Genomic DNA, 23,594 nt, shown 5'->3' with positions numbered 1-23,594 from the left:
CTGCACGTCAGACATCCTAATAGCGCCTTCGAGTGCAATGTTGAACAATAAACTAGAATTTCTCCAGCAATAGTTATTTATGTCACTGTTTTCCAATTTCCAAAAAGGAGGACATTTTAGCGCAAAAGGAGGACATCTAGTTTTTAATGAAAAAGGAGGACGTCCTCCTTTAGGATACCATATGGTCACCCTAACAATAAATTAAAAAGTGCATCACCCTGCTTCAATCCGTCTAAGGTCACAAACGAGGTTGACACTTCGTCTGCAATCCGAATACTTGATTTCGAGCCATCAAGTGTTGCACGTATCAGTCTAATCAGTTGAGCCAGAAAACCATGTTCGGAGATTATCTGCCACAGCTCATTTCTCTTCACTTAATCGTACGCTGCTTTGAAATCAATGAACACATTGATTGAAATGAAATCGATGAAATCACGAAAACCTGCCTGGTATTCGCCGACGAAGGACTCCTCAAGCAGTCTCAATCTGTTAAACAGGATACGCGACAGGATTTTGTACGCCGAGTTCAGAATGGTGATCCCTCTGTAATTGGCACACTCTAGTCTGTGCCCTTTCTTATAGAATGGACATATGAGGCCATCCAACCATCCGGCAGGCAGTTCTTCTTCCTCCCATATTTTCTGGATAATGTGGTGGATTGATTGATGCAGCTGCTCACTTCCGTGTTTGAAAAGCTCGACCGGGATCTCGTCCTTCCCAGCAGCTTTACTGTTTTTCAGCTCGTTTAGAGCCTTCTTAACCTCGTCCAGCGTTGGTGGTTCCACAGCTTGACCGTCGCCGACTATGTCCATCCTGCTCCCTAATACACCTTCATTTTCACCGTTCAACAAATCTTCGAAGTGCTCCTTCCACCTGGCGGGCACTGGCGCAGTCTTATGCCGCGCGCCATTGACAGTTGCGTAAAACCTCCGCATATCGTTTCTATCCATGTTCTCTTGCGCTTCAGCTATCACACTCTCTTCGTGTTGCCTTTTTTTTCTGCGGTGGATTCGTTTCTCTTCTGCCCTTGCTACAATGTACCGCTCTCTGTTAGAACGGGTAAGATCCACTAGCATTCGACTCCTAGCAACTCGCTGGCACTCCTCATCAAACCAACCATTTCGTTGGCGTCGCAGTGCAGTGCCCAACACTTCCTGCGCTGTTGTACTCACAGCTTCGTGGATATGTTCCCACAATCTGTTGACGTCGCCAAATCCGGTTGCATCTCCCATCCGCTCGTCCAGCTACTGGTGGTACTGTTCAGCAACTCCTTCTACTGGCAAGCGTTGGATATTGAAACGCATCGTCCTGTTGTTTCTTGAATTCGGGACGCTGGAGAGTCGCGCCCGAATTTTTGCAACTACAAGGTAGTGATCCGAGTCGATGTTCGGACCTCTGAAGGGTCTTACATCTATAACATCCGAGAAATGTCCGTCGACCAGCACGTGGTCTATCTGTAAGCAAGTGTCTCCACTCGGATGTTGCCAGGTGTGTTTGCGGATATTCTTACGTGCGAAGTAGGTACTGCTTATTGCCATCCCTCTAGCAGCAGCAAAGGTTACAAGTCGCCATTATCGTTGGTAGCGGAATGAAGGCTTTCCGTACCAATGACAGGGTGAAAGAAACTTTCTCTTCCAATCTGCGCATTTGCATCCCCGATTACAATCTTTTTATCGTGTGTTGGGAACTCTCCGTAGGCCTTATCAAGGCTCTCATAGAACTCGTCCTTCACGTCATCAGGCTTATCGTTGGTTGGGGCATAGATGCTGATCAGGCTATAGTTGATGAATTTGCCCTTCATTCTCAACACGCAAATGCGGTCGTTTATCGCCTTCCACCGGATAACACGCTTCATCTGCTTCCCGATCACCATGAAGCCAACTCCTCGTTCTTCTCTGTCACCGCCGCTACAGTAGATGTGGTACTTGAATGAAGTGTTCGCGATCCACCGCCCGGAATTCACGTTCTCCAGTTCTGGGCCACTGTATTTCCTGGATTGCTGCCACACTCCCGACCCTCTGCAGCTCACGAGCCAGGAGCCCAACACGTGCGGGTTCATTCAAAGTTCTCACGTTCCAAGATCCGACTTTCCAATCGTTGTCCTTTATTCGTTGCCGGGTCTGTTGCCGTTGAATCAATCCGTTTGCTCTACTTTTGTCTTTCTTGGTAACTGTAGAATCTTCGGTAGGCCACCTTACCAGGGTTGCGCTACCTACATCGCGTTGAAGGGCTGCCTTCTCGATGCTGACACGATGCAACATGGTGTGCACAGTTTAGTTTAGAGTCCCTCGCTGGCACTCGGACGATGATCAGCCGCCCCTAACATGGAGAACAGACGCTGTTGTGAACCGTTCCTGACATGGAGAACAAACGCTCAGTAAGATTTGCACCTCCGGAGAGGACCAAACCCCCCCCCCTAAACATTCCATTAAAGGCTCAACATAATTTTCTAATGAGGATGAGTATTTGAAATGACGTCACTCATCTTACAGCATCTTCTTCTTCTTCTTATTGGCATTACATCCCCACACTGGGACAGAGCCGCCTCGCAGCTTAGTGTTCATTAAGCACTTCCACAGTTGTTAACTGCGATTTGGTTAATCGGCCCGAATTTTGCATAGTTGGTACTGTGAATGCTGATTGCGAATAACTCTCGAAGGTAGATACAAATTAAATTTCAATAGGAGCTCAGGGCCCTGTAGCATAATAAGACTAATAATATTAGCTACAAGTTACAAGTCGAAAAATTACAAGTACTTGTAATTTGTGTTGCATAAAAGTGATTCGACAACTAATAATATTAGTACTTGTATTATTAGTGAGGTTGAAATTACAAGTCTGTCAGGTTCATTTACCTGTCAAAATTCATCCGACAGTTCACTGTCAATGCGGCGATAAATGATTTGTTTATGTTTTTTTGCAAGTTTGTGCATAGAATACTGGGATAGGTGTACACGGAACACGAATTTATTATAGTTCTCTCTTTAATTTATTGATTCCGTGGTTAAATCCGGTTTCGTGGTACTGGCATTTTTTACAAAGAAAAAGTATTGCGCACTGGAGTGATTTTTACGTGGTTTTTATAGGGGGATTTTGGGATTGACATGGGTTTTAATTTGGGCGATTTGTACTTTACTCGAACGTATCTTCCATGAAAAATCTAATTTTGCTAGACTAGTTAGACGCGTGTTCCTGAAGCAGTTCTCAATTTACGTGTTTTGCTGGACTTTAGTCCAATAATTGAAATTATTATGGAATTCAGGCGATTTCTTAACAGATAAATCATCTCAAAATTTAAATTCAAAATACTTACTGATGATAAATTCGCTTCCAATTTTATTTAAAATTCAAGTAGTTTTTCCTTCCATGATAGGACATGCATGGCAAATCCCAAGATTGTTAAGTACAACAACCCACATTCGAGTTAAATAAAGTCAACTTAAGGTAAACTAAAGTTACTAAACTCTGCTTTGGGTAATATGTTTTTACGTGGATTGGTAAATTACGTGTTAGAAGAGTCCTTTTACACAAATTTGTGTTATTGGGCCAAAGTACGGTTTTAAGCGAAAACAACCCACTTTTGAGTAGTTGATGCCGCACCATTTGAATACTTGATGTCAGCATTTGTGGTTCCTCCAGCAGAGTTATCCAAAAAAAATCATAATTCTCAGTTTTGTATTGGAACGAGAAATTTATTCTTAGTGCATAGTATTTCACCGTATGGTAATGTAAACCGCTTTGAATAAAAGTTTCTTTCTTTATTAAGTCGTTAAAAACAATAAAACGATGTATATTTACTTTGCACAGCTGAAATATTAAAATAAAAGCTACTTGTAAATTAAATTACAGGACCATTCATACTTGTAAAAGAAACTACAAGCCAACGCTAATAATTTGTACTTGTATTTTCTTTATGCAACAGTTACTTGTAAATTCTGCTAATATTATTAGTGCGCTTTACTTGTAATATTAGACTTGTAAATTAATACTTGTAGAATTATTATGCAACAGAAAATTACAAGTTACAAGCTACTCTACTAATATTATTAGTACAATTTCGATTATGCTACAGGCCCCAGGTGTCAAGTTTATGCGAAAAAATGTTGTTTATAAATGATACCATTGCAAATTCACGACGTTCCTTCCAAGTTTCAATATTAATCAGCATGCATCGTCGGTTTATGATTGTTTTGTAATAATCAATAAAAGGGAGCTTAGATGCCTAGATCTCTAATTCTATTACACTTTTCAACAATCTGATTACCTAGGGCAATTGTTATGTTTGGGGTACTCCGTTTTCTACTAAAAGAGAATAAACTACATTTCTTGACATTCAATTGAAGTAAGCTTTTCTGGCACCAAATATAATATATCTCGTTTGCAAAAATCTATGTCTGTATTTTTTATCTCCAGATAAAGCTTCATATTGTCGGCATAAATTAATACTTTTATTTTTGAAGAATATAGGGCAAATCGTTTACAAATAAAACAACAGTAGACCTAAATGAGAGCCTTGTGGCACCCCCGAAGTGCCATGAACAGCGAGTGACATTTTACCGTTAAAATTTTCACTATTAAATCACGAGTAATTAGATATGCTCGATCCTAAAATGGACTAGTTTGGGCTTAACTCCCACTTTTTGCAATTTAAATAGCAGTATGGGTATGTCAACCCGATCAAATGCTTTGCTGAAGTCTGTGTATAATGCTTCTGTTACTCATTGCTTCCAAGGAATAATTAACAAATTCAAGTAAGTTTGTGGCTGTAGAGTGTCCTTTAAAAAAAAAACAGAAAAATCCACCTAGCGGTGATGGTGCCTTTCTCGCGCAAAAAGGTAATAAATGTAGCATTTACGCTTACACCTCGATGATGTACAAGAAAGGCAAAAGGCGGTCGTAACGATACTCTAAAATTTTACTGGGTTGGTAAAGAATTGAAATGTTTTTACGTTAATAATTAAAAGTTTCGCTGAGCTTGAAAAGTTGCTGGAGAGTTCTCGATTCGATTGATAATAAAATCTCGAAAATCCATCGAAAGATAAAGCATCTATTAGCGTTTGAAATCTCGCCTAATTTCGTGACGGTCTCAAATTTGGAAATTTTCATTTTACACCCTGTATCCGAGTCTTCCACTTAGACGTAGTTTACGGCAAAAGTCTAATACAATACTAATAGAACCCGTAATGCTGGGTAGACACTTTTGCGTGGTGTGTTACGGGGTAAGATCTACCACGGTTACATTGCCAGCTACAGGCAAATCCTGACCCAACGATTACCTTCCTCATTATCCAACTCCGTGGTACTTATGAGGGTGTCGCTAAGTCGGTGGCCTCTCGTTAAGTAAGTACTACATCAACACTTCCTTCCTCTCCCTAGTTACGGTGAAGATGGGCGTGGCCAGGAGTAGTAATCCTCATGCTTTTGTTATTTTTGTTTAAGACTGGAATCAAGGACCACTCCCCTTCTTGATTTCTGATAGCATTCTAGATAAGGATCTCAAAAGTAAAACATGAGTATCACTAGTGTCCAATCTACGAATTACACCTTAACAATGCTAATGCTAATGCTAAAAAAAAGTCTAATACAATACTAATAGATGGAAAGGTCTTATTTTTCACCTTTGTTTATATGAATTGTAAAATTTTCTGCCGAACGCAACTTATTGCAAATCGTAAATCGGATGAGCATAAGTTCCAAAAAGTGATTTTTCCTATACAGGTTTTGAAATTCATATTTTGGCCTTAACTTCTGATCCTAAAGTTCGATTTGGCCAATTTTCATTGGGAAACAATGAGACAGGATTTCCCGTCAAATGCAAATCGTCACGAACAAATCGTTCAAGGATAAATGCTTGAAAAAAAAAGCAAGATTTTTTTGCGCATTGTAATACATAAACAGGGTCTTCTATCGAAAGTTTATTTTTAGAGCGAGTACGTCCCCAGTAACCACCAAGCATTACATTTTTACACATAAATAAAGCACAAATCAGCATGCTTTATACTAATTGCATTAGATCAGGTTTAACGATGTGAAGTTGCATTTATTTATCAACTGTCAGACAACGACACTCTAGATCAGCAACCAAACTAAAAAACAGAAAGAACCACACTAGACTACCATACAATGTTCATTGGCTCTGTCAGAAACTTACGAGAGTTTTGCAACCAAGAAACAATATTTACAGTATTGCAGCTAAGAAATGAATCAAACCATAGTAATAAGTTGTTATTGTGGTATTACCATGTTGATTAAATGCCGGTTGACACTAACTACATGGCCACGAAGATACAGCTCCGCAAAGTTAACTTGTTTGTATTTTTTTTACCAGTTCATTTATTTGGTAGGCTCAGTCGTGTGTGACACTTTGCGGAGCCGCAATTCTCAAGCATGATATTTTTACATGGTATATCATCTTATCTTAACAGTTAGTTGGGAGGGGACATAGACCATAATACTCGTGGCGACTCAAGGTTAAAAAACTTAATACAGGACGGACGGGGTAGGGATTTCGGTTTAGGTTATTTCAGCTGCTCATCCGGGCGTTTGACGTCGAACGTTGAAAACGATTTTGCGTGGCGTCGTGCTCGATTTTGGTTCGTCAGGGAGCATCTTCCGGATGGCCAGAGCTTCGGGGTACATGGTACAGAGAAACAGAATCGGAAAAGAAAAAAAACTGAGGAAGAGAAGAATATAGGCATTAAACTTTGATGTCAGCCAGGCAAAGGAAGGCATAGATGGCCTGCATATATATCACATCGCGATCTCCCAAAACACCTCTTATATCCCGGAAGGGTTGTTCACCTCGGGCCACAAGGGTATCCAATAGTTGCTCTCTGGAGGCGTCATTTTCCGAGCAATACCAAACTACGTGATCGATGTCATCGTAACCGGCTCCGCACCTACATAGGTTGCTATCGACCAGGTTTATTCTGTAGAGATGTGTGTTTAGTGAATAGTGATTGGACATAAGCATCGACATCGTGTGAATGAAGCCTCGACTTAAGTCCTCTCCTCTGAACCACGCTCGCGCAGAAACTTTAGGAACTATGGAAAATAGCCACCGTCCAAGTTCATTGTGTGACCAAATCATTTGCCAATTTTGAAGAGTACTCTGACGGACTAATGGGAAAACTCGTTATTCGAGATTTGTCTATCATAAACTTCACCTTCCTGTGCGCCCACCTTTGCTAGCGAGTCCGCCTTCTCATTGCCATAGATTAAGCAATGGGATGGGACCCATACAAAGGTAATCTTGAATGATCTTTCGACCAAATCACGCATCTGCTCTCTTATAGTTGTAAGAAAGTAAGATGCGTGCTTAACAGGTTTCATCGACCGGAGTGCCTCGATAGAACTAAGACTATCCGAGAAGATGAAATAATGGTCTACGGGCTGATTGGAAATTATCCTCAAAGCGAAGTTAATTGCTGCCAGCTCAGCAACATAAACCGAACACGGTTCCTGAAGTTTTCGGAAGGTGGTTGAACTTACGTTGAAGACACCGAAGCCAGTGGATCCGTTAATGCGAGAACCATCAGTGAAATATCTGTTATTGCAATTGACATGTTCATATTTTTCAGAAAAAATGGAAGGGATAGATATTTGGCGAAGATGATCTGGTATTCCTTGAATAGCGTGTTTCATGGACAGATCGTATTCAATTGAAGAACTGTCGTTGACGAAGTGAACTCGAGGTGGATTATAACATGGAAGACAGAGATCTGACGATATGTAGTTGAGATAGACTCGCAGGTATCTTGAACGATGAGCCTGTTCAAGCATATTATCCAGTGGCGTTTCCCTAACCTCAATCTACCTGTGCACTGGATTAAAATTTAAGGAATTTTTGTGCGGAAATGTATAGAATGACTAGATTTTGATTAGTTTAAACGATTCTGATACATTTATTTTCCATTTGGGCTGTAGAAATTTATCAAAATTTTAATTTTTCGTGGCAGTGCACAGGTAAAAAGTGAGGTTACGCGACGCCACTGATATTATCGAAGTTTTCTAATACAAGTGTGTTACTTGTTCCACATTTGATCAGTATTCTAAGTGAGAGCTCCCAGTAACGGTGCTTTAAAGGAGTGACTCCAGCAAGCACCTCCAGGCTCATGTTATGCGTTGAATGCATACAGCCAAGAGCAATACGCAAACAGCGATATTGAATTCGTACTCAGCCGCTGAGAGGAAGCAGAAAGAGCCATACTCTAAAACAGAGAGAATAGTCGTTTTATATAGTTTGATTAGGTCTTCCGGGTGAGCGCCCCACCAAGTTCCAGAGATAGAACGGAGAAATGGATCCTTTTTCGGCATTTCTCTAACAAATAATCAATATGGGTTTTCCAGGTACACTTGGAATCAAACCAGACCCCAAGGTATTTAGAAGATAAAGATTGGTTTATGTCATCTTTCAACAGCTTTAGTTTCAGTTGAGCTGGGTACCGCTTCTTAGTAAACACTACCAATTGAGTTTTTGCGGAGAGAACTCGATCCCTAAATGTCTGGCCCAAACAGTCAGGTTATTTAGGGAATTTTGCAATGGTCTTTGCAGGACATTTGCACATGAACCTCTTAGGGAGATCACGGCATCATCTGCAAGTTGTCTAAGCGTGCATTGTCCTTCCAAACAATTGTCAATATCTTTAACATAGAAATTGTAAAGCAAGGGACTTAAACATGAACCTTGGGGAAGGCCCATGTAGCTATTTCTGGAAGTTGTCAGAGTGTCGAGAGTAAAGTTCATATGTTTTACTGACAACAAATTGTACAAGAAATTATTCAAAATAACGGGTAATCCACTACTGTGCAAATTTTCCGACAGTACTTCTATGGAAACAGAATCAAAAGCGCCCTTAATATCCAAGAAAACTGAAGCCAGTTGCTCCTTGTGCGCATAGGCCAGCTGTATATCTGAAGAGAGCAACGCTAGACAGTCATTTGTTCCTTTACCTTTTCGAAACCCGAATTGAGTATTTGACAGTAATGCATTTTGCTCGACCCAATGGTCAATTCTTGAAAGGATCATTTTCTCCAATAATTTCCTCATGCACGATAGCATGGCAATCGGTCGGTATGAATTGTGGTCAGACAGGTGGTTTCCCAGGCTTTTGAATAGCTATTACTTTGACTTGTCGCCATTCTGGGGGCACAATATTGTACTCCATGAAACAGTTGTACAGGTCAAGTAATCGTCTTTTTGCGATATCTGGGAGGTTTTTAAGAAGATTGAATTTGATATTATCGCATCCCGGAGAAGAATTGTTTGATGAAAGAAGAGACATAGAAAGTTCCAGCATTGAGAATGGTCCACCCAAAGAACCGGGATCAGTGACTGATTCTCGAAATAGCGGTTCTGCTGGTACGGAATCTGGGCAGACCTTTTTTGCGAAGTTGAATATCCATCGATTGGAGTATTCTTCACTCTCATTGCCTTGGTGGAAATGCGGTTCCGCATGTTGCGGGCCGTTTTCCAAAGTGTTGTCATTGAGGTTTCTCGTGATAGTCCCTCAACAAAACGTCGCCAGTAGCTACGTTTTTTAGCCTTGAATCACATTCATCATCCCATCCAGGGGTGGCTGGTCTCTTATGACAGATGTACTTGGAACGCGTCGTTTCTGAGCTTCTAGTGCGCTTTTATGAATCAATTCGGTAAGGAATCGATACTCATCCAGTGGAGGAAGAATATCAGTTGATTCAATACCAATTTTTACCGCCGATGCAAATTTTTGCCAGTCGATGTTTTTCGTGAGGTCGAAAGGAACATTAACTGGCACTGATCGTTGATAGCCGCTTTTGATTGTGGTGACTATCGGCATGTGGTCACTACCATGGGGATCTTGGATTACCTTCCACGTGCAATCTAATGATAGTGAATTAGAGCATAATGACAGATCTATTCGACTTTCCTGACCTTGAGGTCTAACTTGTTTGTATGAAAATAGACTATTGTGCTAATTATAAGACCATCACCGTATCGAGATAATGTGGGTGTCTGAAAATCAATTTTTTACGCCATTTTAGAGGGATGGCAGACCAAAATTAAGGATAATTGTTATTTCGTTGGGATCTCAACAATAGAATAATGAACTATGGATGTTTAGCAATCAAGATCGATTTATTGAATTCGTAAAGGATATTTGACGCCATTTTTAAATCCAAGACCAAAATTCAAGGTCATTTTTTATGGATGTGAAATGAAACCATGCAATATACAAAGTTATGACAACTACTGGGGATTTGCTTGTTCAATTACAAAAATCGCGGTTCCTTTGAATGTTGTCGTGAAAATCGCGGAATTATATTAATGCCATCTCGAAAATTGGTTTTCGAGTTTTCTAAAATTGATTGTTTGAAATCAAAATGTTAATGTTTTTATTTCATACGAGTAGTACGCAGTACGTTAGAATACAAACACATTATATTCGTTTAATATTGCAATATTATTGAATGGATGTTGGATGTCATCTGCATATAAAATAGACCGTCTGTGGAAACGCGTAGCTTAAAAGGCTACACGTTTGCCATATAGGCGGACGGTCATGGGTTTGATTCCCAGCCCCTCACCAACTCTCATCCAGTTTATTGGAAAACGTGCTCAGTGGATGGTGCTATGGGGGACGCTCGTCCAACGCTCAACCATCAACCAGTATCTGCGACATATGACCCTTCCTCAGATGTAGTCATGCTCAGATCCAAACAACGGTAACTGAACTGGTTTTACACAATGGACTACTATTGATTAACAACTGAACTGTGTTAGAGTGATTCAATCAGCTTGATGACTGCACCTTAAAGGCACAGAGGTTAGACAAAAAGTTTGAGATAGGCAACATTTTATTGAATTTCATATTAGCATAACTTTGCATGGAATTATCTTATTTTTTTTCAACCAGAAGCAGAACCATCGGACGCAGAAACTCTTTCAGTTTTCGGTATTTATTCTAATACTTGGATCGGTTTACGGGCACCGCAGATGTTCCGGGTTTTTTGAAGGGGATGTTAAAAATGATTTTTTTTATTCTTCTTGTCATTTTATGTGACGTTTACTTTCGCCATGTTTACGCTTTCCCCATAAACTAGAACACATTTGCTGAACAATTCTGGCTGCAAATCAAGAATCCGTATAGAGAATCCGTGCGTGTATCTCTGAGGTGAACTAGCCTAGGGCTAAAAACCTCACTAATAAAGATTAAAAAAAAATCCGTGCGTGTAATCCAAATATTCGTGCCATTTAGAGTTAATACAACATTTAAAACATGAAGACAAATCTAAAATATTCACTCAAGTTTTTTTGGATGGCTAATGCACATCCTATAATGCTAAAAACACATCCTATTGTTCGTGGCATACAGAGTTTGTAACCACATTTAAATACGAAGACAAATCTTTGGTTACGCGTGTAGATCAAAAAGCCTTTCTTCAGTTTTTTTTATATGACCAAGAAGTTATGCTGTCTACACATTCAATTATATGTGGATGACCAAGAAGTTATGCTGTGTACCCATTCTATTCTATCTACCACAAAGAGGATGCACCATATTTGAAACAAATCGAAAGACTTTCGGTTACGCATGTAGATCTAAAGGCATTACGCTAATAATTTCTTAGATGATTAAGATGTTTTGATGTGAACACATTATATTCCTTGTACCACAAGGAGCATGCGCCATATTTGAAGCAGGTCGAAAGACCGGTTTTTTTTTTAAATATCGAAAAAGCGTGAAAAATCGGTTTAGAATGAAGTCGTTTTAACGCAGTTTTTGGGATTTACGTGGTCTTGTTACATGGTTTTTGGGATTTCCGCGGAACGTATCTCCCGCGTAAAAACCGACTCCAGTGTATTTGCCATTTTTCTATCTTCTTTATCTGCGAAAGCTGTTTTCGTTTCTGAGCATTTTTTTAAGCAGATAATAGCACAGGACAATTTTAAAATAAAATAAAAACATTTGTGAGGTGCGTGGTCAGGTGTGTGGTGAGGAGAAAATCGGGTGCGCTAAATTGTAGGTTTTTCCAGAATCTACATTGTCCGTGGATATGTTGATCTCTGCAATTCCACCTACGATTTGTGCAAGGGTTCTATGCTATACTGTGCTAAGATGTTCGTTGCAGATTTAGTTGGAATAAGCCACAATTTTGCAAGGTACGCTTAGGTTCATAAAAGTTCAAGTCCGCCATCTTGGTTTTCAAAATGGCGTCAAACATTGATTTTTGAGTTCTACTCATCAAGTTCAATCGATAGACACCCATATTGCATGATTTCAGGTTAAATAGTTGGTCCATATGGCCGCCATTTGATTTACACCCGCCATAATTAATTTTAAAATGTCGTCGGACATCGATTTTTACCTTCTATACATTGATATAATTATATTTATGTTGGGTGGCTTCATAATTTTATAATAATTTATCATTCCGGGCATAGGCGCATCCACGTTTCGAGTTGTGGGTGTGTCATAATAGGAAATACCGACTACACAGATAGAAAAAGTTGTTGAAATTTACATGAAAGTAATGTACATAAATGAATTGCCAAAAAGAGCGTAATTTTAAATGAAATTTTCGTCTGAAAGTATACAAATTCTATTGCATTATGTCACTATTTATACAAATACGGGACATAATGCTATAGAAATTGCATACATTACGAACTTGTTGGGAAAGAACCAGCTACGCCCAGAATAGTGTAATTTTCCGCGTCTTTATTTTTTACAAACCAATTGGTTCTCATTATTTATTTTTTTTGTATGGGAGTAGCCTAGCATCATTTCCATCCATTACAGGTGCAGAAAACCCTCGGCTTTAATCAGCTTTAATTGACGTTTGTTGAGCAATGACCTATCAGAGATGCTGTAGGAGCTTTTGGAGCTGTTAGAGATAAAAGTATAACAGTTAGTAGGGATCGTTTGGCAGAACGTAAAACAGAATAAACTTGGACATACAGAAAAGGAATGTAACGAGCATGCGATCGAATCTCTAACCCTAGATCCAAATCCTTATTCTGTCCGTCTGATAATTATGCGTAGTACCTATTAATTAAACAAACAAATCTAGGTAGTTTTATGTTCAAGTTTGAAATTGTATTACGTAAATAATGGAAAACGGGCAGACAATTTCTAAAGAGTGCTAAAGAGTGAACAACTGATCTAGTGTAGGATGTAAAGTGGACTGAAGTCCGTTTATTATTCCTTCTGTTTAGATGTATACAAATGAGTACGGTTAGAAGGCATTGAATTTACTCTGTTGTATAACAGGAAACACGTGTGTTGAACATACTGGTATATAACAGGTAGTTGAACTGTTTCGAGGATACCCAATAGTGAGCATGATGATGCTCAAATGCTCATTAGTGGATATTTAATATAGTGGGAGGGAAGACAGAACAAGAAAGAAGTCTTTGCTCCGGCAGTCCGACCTAATAAAGTTTTCATCGCAGGAAAATAGCTCATAGTCTGATGCCTATTCATTTGGAAACGCGTTCTACTCATATTTGCATTCATACTAATATTATTTATTCTCATTTTAGGTGTCAGCTGTGATTCGTGTTTGAAAAGCAACTTTCGTGGACGCCGTTACAAATGTTTGATCTGCTACGATTACGATCTTTGCGCCAACTGTTATGAAGAGGGAGCCACCAGCACACGACACTCTGCCGACCACCCGATGCAGTGTATCCTGACGAGGACCGACTTTGAACTGTACTATGGCGGAGAGGTGCTCACGCCAGACCAGCCACAGTCATTCACCTGCCCGTACTGTAAACGGATGGGACTGAGTGATTCCGCGCTACTGGAACATGTCAGTTCAGATCACCCCGACACCGGTCTGGAAGTGGTGTGTCCTGTCTGTGCGGCGCTACCTGGGGGTGACCCCAACCTGGTGACAGATGATTTTGCCGGACATCTGAGCCTGGAGCATCGGAGCGGTTCACGGGATCTCATCTCATTTCTGATATCCTTTTCAAAATCTTGTGTAACTCGTCTATAGGAAGTTTTACCTCGGCAACATCTCTTACTACAATCTCCGGCCATTATTACTTAGCCATATTCGCACCAGGTGACGTGGGTTTTTAATTAATTATTTATTTTTTGGTTCAAATGCGGAACGAACGATATAAAACAAGACTGAATAGAGGAATATGGGGCAAGACGGCCAAGCTATTTTTTACATGAAATTGTAAAAAAAATAGTTTGGCCATCATATCAAGCTTAGGGAATGGCGTATTATGTTGTAATATGCGTTTTATTCTTCTGTTTCTTCAGTGGCTCTACATTCCAACTGGAACTTGGCCGGATATTCAACTTAGTATTCTATTAGCCCTATTATTAGCCCTTAGTATTCTATAAGACCATGCTGAGGGTGGCTTGGTTCGATTCCCGATGTCGATCTAGGCAATTTTCGGATTGGAAATTGTCTCGACTTCGCTGGGCATAAAAGTATCATCGTGTGTTAGCCTTATGATATACGAATGCAGAAATGGTAACTTGGCTTAGAAACCTCGCAGTTAATAATAACAGTCGAAGTGCTTAATGAATCCTAAGCTGCGAGGCGGCAATGTCCCAGTAGGGGGATGTAATGAAAAAGATTCTGTTAGCATTTCCTTAGTTATTAATTGAAAGCTTTTCTATGCCCGCCATTGCACGAGTATGTATCTTGTGTGGCAAGTACAATTGATACGCTTCTTCTTCTTCTTATTGGCATTACATCCCCCACTGGGACAGAGCCGCCTCGCAGCTTAGTGTTCATTAAGCACTTCCACAGTTATTAACTGCGAGGTTTCTTAGCCAAGTTACCATTTGTGCATTCGTATATCATGAGGCTAACACGATGATACTTGTGTGCCCAGAGTAGTCGAGACAATTTCCAAACCGAAAATTGTCTAGACTGGCACCGGGAATCGAACCCAGCCACCCTCAGCATGGTCTTGCTTTGTAGCCGCGCTTCTTACCGCACAACTAAGCAGCTCTATGTTACAAACTGGTAAATATTGGTATAATATATGACGTAAGACAACTACGATGAATCAGAAACTTAAATGAAAATTGTAATATGCATATTTTATAATTTAGAAATTAATTATCCATTCACTGGCTTTTTGTCAGCATTATTTAGGTTTTTTTTTAAACATCCACTGGCACTTCTGGGTGTAGCGTCTCTGGGCTTGTTACAAATCAATCTATTCAGTATTCTACAACTAGAGGAACTGTTCCGTTTGCCATCTCAATAAACATATATTCATCTCATCGCAAAACAAAGAAATACAGCACCAATCTCGTCGCTTCTTTTTGCTAACAAGCGTGGTGAAAAAATTACAAAAATAAGGAACAAACTAAATGTCTTTTCATTGCTTTGTTTATGATGGGATGAAAATAGGAGCTATGGGATGAAGTGCCGAACCGTTCCCCTATCATATTGTATATTTGTCATACTTTATGAACAGGGCATGTCCGGAAAATTTCTCATCAAGAGATTGATTGACCGGAATGGGAATGAAACCCTTCAGCCTGGGTTGCTGAAAGCAGTCGAAAAACAAGAAATAATAGAAGAAATTGACATGTTCATATTTGCAGCTAGTAATATTAATAATAATAATAAACAACAATGTCGATTAATATCCCAACGATTGTACGCCAAATGGCATTATTAAAATGAACAAGACATTATAAAATCATCCTACATACAAGTTTCCTTAATCAAAAACTTTACGATGAGCCTTCTGCTATTCGACATGGAGGCGTACGGAGGATTCCTCATTCTGGTCGGGCGCTGGGAGGGCCACGATCGAGGCGATCCAATATGCACTTCAGCTCATCGGGCGGTGGTCTCTCCACATTGTCTCCCTCTGGACGAGAATCGGTGGATCCCATTGCCGAACTCCTGCAGCAGTTGTCCAGTGTTCGTCGCGGAGGTGCCCCGCAGCCATCACAGCTTCAGCAGCTCCAGATGCAAATCCAGCTGGAACGACAGCAAGTAACGGTAAGTTATCTGAATATGTGCTAAAACTAGTTTTGCTTTTTAATTTTTTTAATAGATTTGATTTCATGTAGTTTTATCTGGAATCTACATACTTACAAAATCCCTATCAGAGATGACTGATATAGATAGTTGATAATGCGTAAAGTCGTATGTAAAATTACATTCGCTATTTTGGAGATTATGATATGACCGGTACGACCAATCAGATAAATAGTTCAACGGGATACTATAAGAAAAAAGATCTATGATGTTAGGAGAATGATCAATCTTGTTTGTTAAAAATTCAATACATTTTTTTACCAAAATTTCTCGGCTATAGAAATTGTTAACATTTTCATTTCCGGTCGATTGATCACTGTTGATTGTACTTATATTGCATTGACAATAGCAGTCGCCACACATTTGAATGCATATCGCAGTAACCAATCGCTTCTTTTTGTCTTGGTTACAAAATAGATTTTAGAAAAAAGCGTCTAACGTAACGGTTTTGTCTCTCATTGAAATAGAGAAAAAAAAGAAAACAAAATTAATTTTAAATTTCGTGAACTAAATTTATCCGATCGCGTCTTTCGTGTCAGTCGTCGGTTGCAAGTTACACTCGTTCGGTTCCAAATTCAAAATGTTCCCACGAGTATCAGAACGAAGAGCATCGTTGTGAGACTTCAGTGTGCTTTAAATTCAAATCGTTTGCCAAATGGGACCAAAAGAGTCGATAGCTCAGTTCCTACTGAACAGAGTGCGGATTACACGGTGTAAACAAATTTCGCTCTCCACCAGCCAAGAAAAATCATAATATTGATCTGACGTAGGATCGACGCGCGCAGACTAGCTTTTTGCGTTTCAGAAGTCTCTCGCAAGCATTTCGTGCCTACTGACGCATTTTTCTGTTTGCTTTTGGGTTCAGAATAATCCTATGAACCACGGCGTAAGGATCAGAAGAAGTCGTGTCGATTCATCGGCAGCAGTACCGCCGCCGCCGCCCCTACCCACACCATCCATAGCTGCAATTGCACTTGCCAGAAGCAGAAGAAGTGACAATGAAATTCGCGTCTTACAACAAGTAGGAACCTAGGAACAAACAAGCCACGATCATATGTGCAAAAGACAAAAAGAAGGATGTGTTGTTTATCGATTACTTTGTGTGATCAGTTCTAACAGCACGAACAGTGTTTTGAACCTCAATCATCTGCGGAAATTTATCGACGGCGGCTGTCGCGGTGCATTTTTTGTACACTTTCATCTGTAACGACGATCACAAGCAAACAACCGCAAGCAGACGTCGAGGTTTTCTTTGTTATTAAATGTTCTCAGCTGTAGCAGTCGCCAAGACACTATGGACCATCGCTTTTGAAAGTGTATTTTTATGTTTTCTGTTTGGCATCGTCTTTATTTACGTTACGGTAATTGCGGTATTGAATGAAATATTATTCTACGTACATGAAAGATCGAAACATATTGGCGCATGTACTAATCGATATTATATTAAGTTTAACTTTCAATAGTTGATAAGTAAATTAAATCAATGATTAGAATCATACCAATCTATAGTAACATATTTATCAAAGTGTGTTTATGAACTACATTTTGTAATATTTGACGCTGATGTTTTTATTACATCTTTTTCTTCTTCTTCAATGGCTCTACATTCCAACTCAAACTGGGTCTGTTTTCAACTTATTGCTCTATTGGCCGATTTTTTGAAGTACTTTCCCTTCTAACATCAAATATTTTTTTAAATCCGCAACAGCTGGCACGCAGAAATTCCTTGTGTAATTCAAGGGTTTTCAAGATTATTGGATATCCGCCATGACATGAAGCAATCTGCAGATTCTGTAGTCTTTCACGTTAAATAGCAAGGGGTCGTACACTTATTACGTAAGCACTTGTGGGGGAGGGGGGTTTTGTCATTTTCTCACCTATCCTACCATAAAAATAATTGGTATTGGAAAAATCTTACATGGGGAAGGGGGGTCGAAAAACCCAGAAAAAATGCTTACATAATTAGCATACGCCCCCCAAGCAGGTGCAAACGAAAAAAAAACCTCAAGAGCCAAGTCAGGAGAGGAGACCATTCTGCCCTCAGAAAATCCGTCAATAGGTCCCTACAACCAGACCTGAAAAATATATGTTTTTTTTTTACTATTGTCATGCTGAAATATATAAAGACCTTCTTGAAAAAGTTCACGTGATGAAGTGCCACAAACACCTATACAACATATGTACACGATTGGCATTTTATGTAGGATAAAAGTAGTAGCGAAATTGTGCTAGGAAGTAGCTAGCCATAATAGGAAATTCTTCCCTATAGTCGACACTTCATTTGATTTTCATGTTTCGTTTCGGGAAGTTCATTTTCTCTATTATGGACCCCCCAAAAAATTCCAATAATGGACACTCTCGTGTTTTTTTTTAAGAATTGGAAAAATCATCTCATTCCTCTTTCCATAGCATGTAATCAAATCATAGAACCGTAAGGTAGGTTCTCCCGATGGAATTTCATAGCAAAATGTTTATATTGTGCTGTGTTTATAATGCAAAAATGGCTGGAGGGTCCACTTGGTTGGGAGTCCATTATTGGACATTTTACCCTACTTGCGCCACAAAAAAATGTAGATATCCAAAAAAAAATTACAGGCTTACACATAGAATTGGTGCGTGCCAGTCTGTTTTGAAAAAAAAAACAGTTAGGGCTGGTAAAGACTAAAGGGGGGTATTTTCCGAACATTTCCTGCGTAGTTATTATGTAACGTATCAACGTCTTGTGAATTTTTTTTCATTATTTTATTGGACTTTGAAAGTGTATTCCGACTTATTGATCACGTCGTAGGATACAATATGTCCTGGAAATCGAGAATGTTTCCCAGAAATAAAACAAGGCCATGGCCGAAAATCAAACTCGCCACCTGCGGATTGTCAATCCTACGCATGTGGTCGCAAGTCTAACTGGAGAACTTGTATTTATTACATTATTGATCTAGTGTATAAACCAAATTCTTATATTACAATGAAAATTAATTGCCTACTTTCCGGATGTTGAACACCAGACATGGACATTAATTCCAAATTCCCAAAACTAAGAAATCTATTTTCCGAACTTATTCATCCCCAAGTATTGTTATGGACACATCCACAACGAATAAGAGTGGGTATTGATCATCCGACATGGACATGAATTATAATGCTTTGAAAACTCGATGTGCATATACACAGCATAAGAAAGATTTAATTTGATAAATGTATTGGAAGTAACCACTTTCCTTCGGTGAAGTTTGAAGCTACGACCTTCAGTACCAACCAACCAGCCCCCACTTTGAGGGATGTTGAGGATGCCATCCAAAAGCTAAAGACCAATAAAGAAACTGGTAAGGATGGTATTGGAGCTGAGCTCATCAAGATGGGTCCGGAAAAGCTGGCCACTTGCCTGCACAAACTGATTGTCAGAATCTGGGAAACTGAACAGCTACCGGAACCGGAGGAGTGGAAGAAAGGGATCATATGTCCCATCTACAAGAAAGGCGACGAGCTTAAGTGTAAGAACTTTCGAGCGAGCACCATCCTTAATGCCTCCTACAAAGTGATATCCCAGATCATCTTCTGTCGTCAGTCACCATTAGTGAAGGAGTTCGTGGGAAGTTATCAAGTTATCGTTGACGGCCGCTCGACAACGGATCAGATCGGACAACGGACAGTATAGACCGCGTAAAGCTATGGAAAATTATGGACGAGAACAGCTTCCCTGCCCCCCTGGGAAGCTTACCAGACTGATCAAAGCAACGGTGGATGGTGTGCAAAACTGTGTGAAGATTTCGGGCGACCACTCCAGTTTGTTCGAATCGCGCCGGGGACTAAGACAAGGTGATGGGCTTTCGTGCCTGTTTTTCAATATTGCGCTAGAAGGTGTCATGCGGAGAGCTGGGTTAACAGCCGGGGTACGATTTTCAACAGATCCAGTCAATTTATTTGTTTCGCGGATGACATGGACATTGTCAGCCAAACAGGTGGCAGAAACGAGAAGCAACAAATGTTGGACTGGTGGTGAATGCATCGAAGACAAAGTACATGCTTGCGCGACAGGGCCCGTCTGGGAAGCAGTGTTACAATAGACGGGAATTCGTCTACCTTGTATCCTTGCTTACGGCTGATAAAAATGTTAGCCGTGAAATACAAAGGCCCATCATCTGTGGAAGTCGGGCCTACTGCGGGCTCCAGAAGAAACTGCAGTCAATCACCACCGCACCAAATGTGTCATGTTGTACAAAACGCTGATAAGACTGGTAGTCCTCTACGGGCATGAAACATGGACAATGCTCGGGGAGGAGTATTCGAGAGACGGGTGCTTAGGACCATATTTGGCGGTGTGCAAAAAGACGGCTCTACGGCGAACGCAGTATCCAGAAGGTAGCTAAAGCCGGAAGGGTACGATGGGCAGGGCATGTTGCAAGAATGCCGGACAGAAACCCTGCAAAGATGGTTTTCGCTTCTGGTCCGGCAGGTACAAGACGGAGTAGAGCGCAGCGAGCAAGGCGTAAAATTGTTGATTTAGGGTTCTTTGTCCTTACTATGACGGGTACGGAACCCACACTCCATAGCACGCAAATGCGCCTATATGAGCGACGTCGCTTACCACGCGACCGTAAAGCCCACTTTTTTTAATTTTTTTTTTTTATCTGAAGCCAGATGAACTTGCCAGAAATTGGAAATTGGGTTGCGACGAGACGGGCGCATGGAGAAACAGAACTGTGCAATAAAAAAATCATATTCGACTAGATGCTGATGTCATATTAGAAATTTAGAGACAGTACTCGTCGATAGAAAACCTTTTCGCACGCGATGGCATATGAGCAAATCAAACCACCTTCCTTTTGCCAGTAGAGATATATCAGTTTCCACACTGATATTCTTCCCTCCCCCTTCATACGGGAGTTTGGGAGAAGGAAGGTCGTGCGATATATGCCATCACAAATATTGCCCTCCGCTCGCTTTAAAATCGACTTCTATATAAATATTCTTCATGCCTGCCGCGTATCCTAACGGAACTATCAATTCTATACTTTCGCCTCTAATTCTATCACGTACATGTTGTCTAAGTTTGGAAGATGATATTAGCATTTCCATATCATTGCCAGAAATGTTGAATAGAAACCGTGTTTCCATGCTTTTCAATTAATTTTTACTTGAACCTTTTCTTCATCAACTAATCTTGATTTCGTAGCGTAGCGTAAAATGGGTTGATAATTGATAGATGTGCAGGAGCAATTTTTCAGTTAAGCTTGGCAAAATCCTAACTTATTACGGAGGAGTGTATGACATTTACCTAACACCGGGATTATTTGAATTTGCGAAATATAATACACATTTATCTTTTTATAATCCGGGGCAAAAACATAATATTTACATAATATTTATAAAATTGAGATTTGCATTTATTATGAATGACGATATTGCCTTTCTCGTACAACTAAGTTGTACCGAAAGGCTATCATTTCACTGCGAAAACGAACTTTTTATAGAAGCCTCTGAGACCCATAGTATTATATACCAATCGACTCAGCTCGACGAGCTGAGCACATGTCTGTCTGTCCGTGTGTATGTGTGTGCACAAAAGCTATAAAAAACATTAGACAACTTTTCGTATAGAAATCCTTAACCGATTTTCTCACAACAAGTTTCATTCGACAGAAGACAAAGCCTTGTTGATCACTATTGAATTTTAAAAAGATCGGTCATTGCGTTTAAAAGTTATGAAGAAAATGGTACATCGGACCATATAAACCCCGTATAAGGTTGGTGTCTTAACTAAATGCGAGAAAGGCACTACCAACGCTAGGTGGATTAATCTGGGTTTTTTGCTATAAGGATTATTTTCATAAGTTTATCTTATGAAAATATTAAGTTTTGTCAGAGCCAATAATAAAATTCGTAAGGGAATCTTATGAACATCAATAATTTTTGCATATAAGGGTCATAATATTTTCAACACGACTTTTGTATATGTTGTTCTTTCTTACGAGATCCAATAAGAAGAAAATACAAAAAAAAACGCAAATCTTTGTATAACGAAATATTTTATTTGTTGTATTGAAAGTATTCACATTTTTCTCTAGTTAATTTAATTTTAATCATATATGTTTTGTATTTCGTCAAGAGCAATGCACTCGTTGGGAGCTCGAAAGTCGTCCCATCGTCGGTATTTTCCTTTCCGACTGGTGGAAAATATTGAATGGTATACCATACTATAATACTATATAGTAAACGATCAGCAGGTATCTTATATACGTCAACGAAGTTCTGTAAAATATGAATTATGATTTAAGAATTAAGCAGCAGGATAGAAAAGCATAGCAAGAGGAAACATTTACTTACATCGCTGATTCTTCAATTTACAACCGATTGCTATGACTGGTCGATCCCGGTTGATGGTCAGTAATAAGTCCGCCGTTTGCAAACACCCTGGTCAAAATATATTTCCGCACTCCGGTCGTGTATTGTAAAACAAATCTGCGATGAGAACTAGTTCGCCAACGAAATGTTTCGCCATGATAACTTCTCATTTTATAAGATTTCTCTTATGAGTTTTTCACATCAAGAGTAGTGATGAAAATCATAAGACAACTCTTATGTTTTATTTTTCCATAGATAACTTCTATGCTTTTCATAAGATAAAAAATTAAGTGCATAAGAGGCTTAATGAAAATGAGATTCGACTATTTTTTCACGCTTCATAAGATGAGGCTTATGATGTTCATGAAATAGTTTAGTTGAGTGTAGACTTCGGTCTGAGTACCCCACTCATATATTTTTCATTCGTTCGTGACTAGTAGTATTCACTACAAAAGAATATAGATATTGTTTTCTACATTTTCATTTAAATTTCACTACATTTCTTTTTGGTATGCATATGACATGTGAGTAAGTTTTATTAGACACAAGTAAGGTCATCATAAATGTCGATTTTTAAAGCCTACCTGATTTTTATAGTGGAAATTAAGTGACAATTATTTTGAGTGTATGCATCTTTTGATGGGCACGAATTCACGTAGTACAGGTAAATAATAAAATAAAATTGCTTTAGGTATGGTGTATGGCTATGATCCGCAATAAACTCCGCGCCATGAGGAACTGGTCGTAGTGGCACACTCCAACAAAAATAGAAAGGCCGTCTGCTGGATGGAATCGAGTTTACGCTTCCTGTTGATTGGCCCATGTTTATGATAAACTGGCCCATGTTTATGATGAAAAACTAGTTAAAAAATTGTATCGATTCCACAGTTTTGCCATTCCGTCCTTTTCATGAAGGACTCTTGCTATTTAGATTTGACGCCACTTGCGTCAATTAGGGTTGCGCGAAATTTTAGCGTGTAGTAGTTGCATTTCTGCCACGGGTGGCGCCACATACGCTAAAGCATGGGTCGCCAGTATTGCGTGAGAGTGAGCTATATTGTTAATATAATATATTTGGTAATCAGCAACTGATTTTACCAAAAGAGCAAGAGCCTAAACAACAGATAGAGCATGACTTTGATCACTGACAAAACAATACGGTTGTTTTTATTGACGACAGACTTTATTTGTAATGATGTAATTATTGTAATTATGTAATGATTTTAATTATGTAATAT

General features: G+C 39.5%; 1 protein-coding gene across 3 annotated transcripts in view; it reads left to right on the top strand.

Moving 5' to 3' along the window:
• The window catches only part of LOC134225637 (E3 ubiquitin-protein ligase KCMF1), a 47,346-nt gene that overhangs the window by 7,527 nt on the left and 16,225 nt on the right, over positions 1–23,594 (top strand). For all 3 annotated transcript variants that reach the window (XM_062705890.1, XM_062705888.1, XM_062705889.1), the window contains exons 3-4: positions 13,526–13,950; positions 15,706–15,975. In XM_062705890.1, coding sequence (XP_062561874.1) covers positions 13,526–13,950; positions 15,706–15,975 — 695 coding nt within the window. The remainder of the gene's footprint in view (positions 1–13,525; positions 13,951–15,705; positions 15,976–23,594) is intronic.

This window comes from Armigeres subalbatus, chromosome 3, assembly GCF_024139115.2.
Source record: "Armigeres subalbatus isolate Guangzhou_Male chromosome 3, GZ_Asu_2, whole genome shotgun sequence".
Taxonomy (NCBI): domain Eukaryota; kingdom Metazoa; phylum Arthropoda; class Insecta; order Diptera; family Culicidae; genus Armigeres; species Armigeres subalbatus.
The sequence above is the reverse complement of the archived record's forward strand: the minus strand, read 5'-3'. Positions and strand labels throughout refer to the sequence as shown.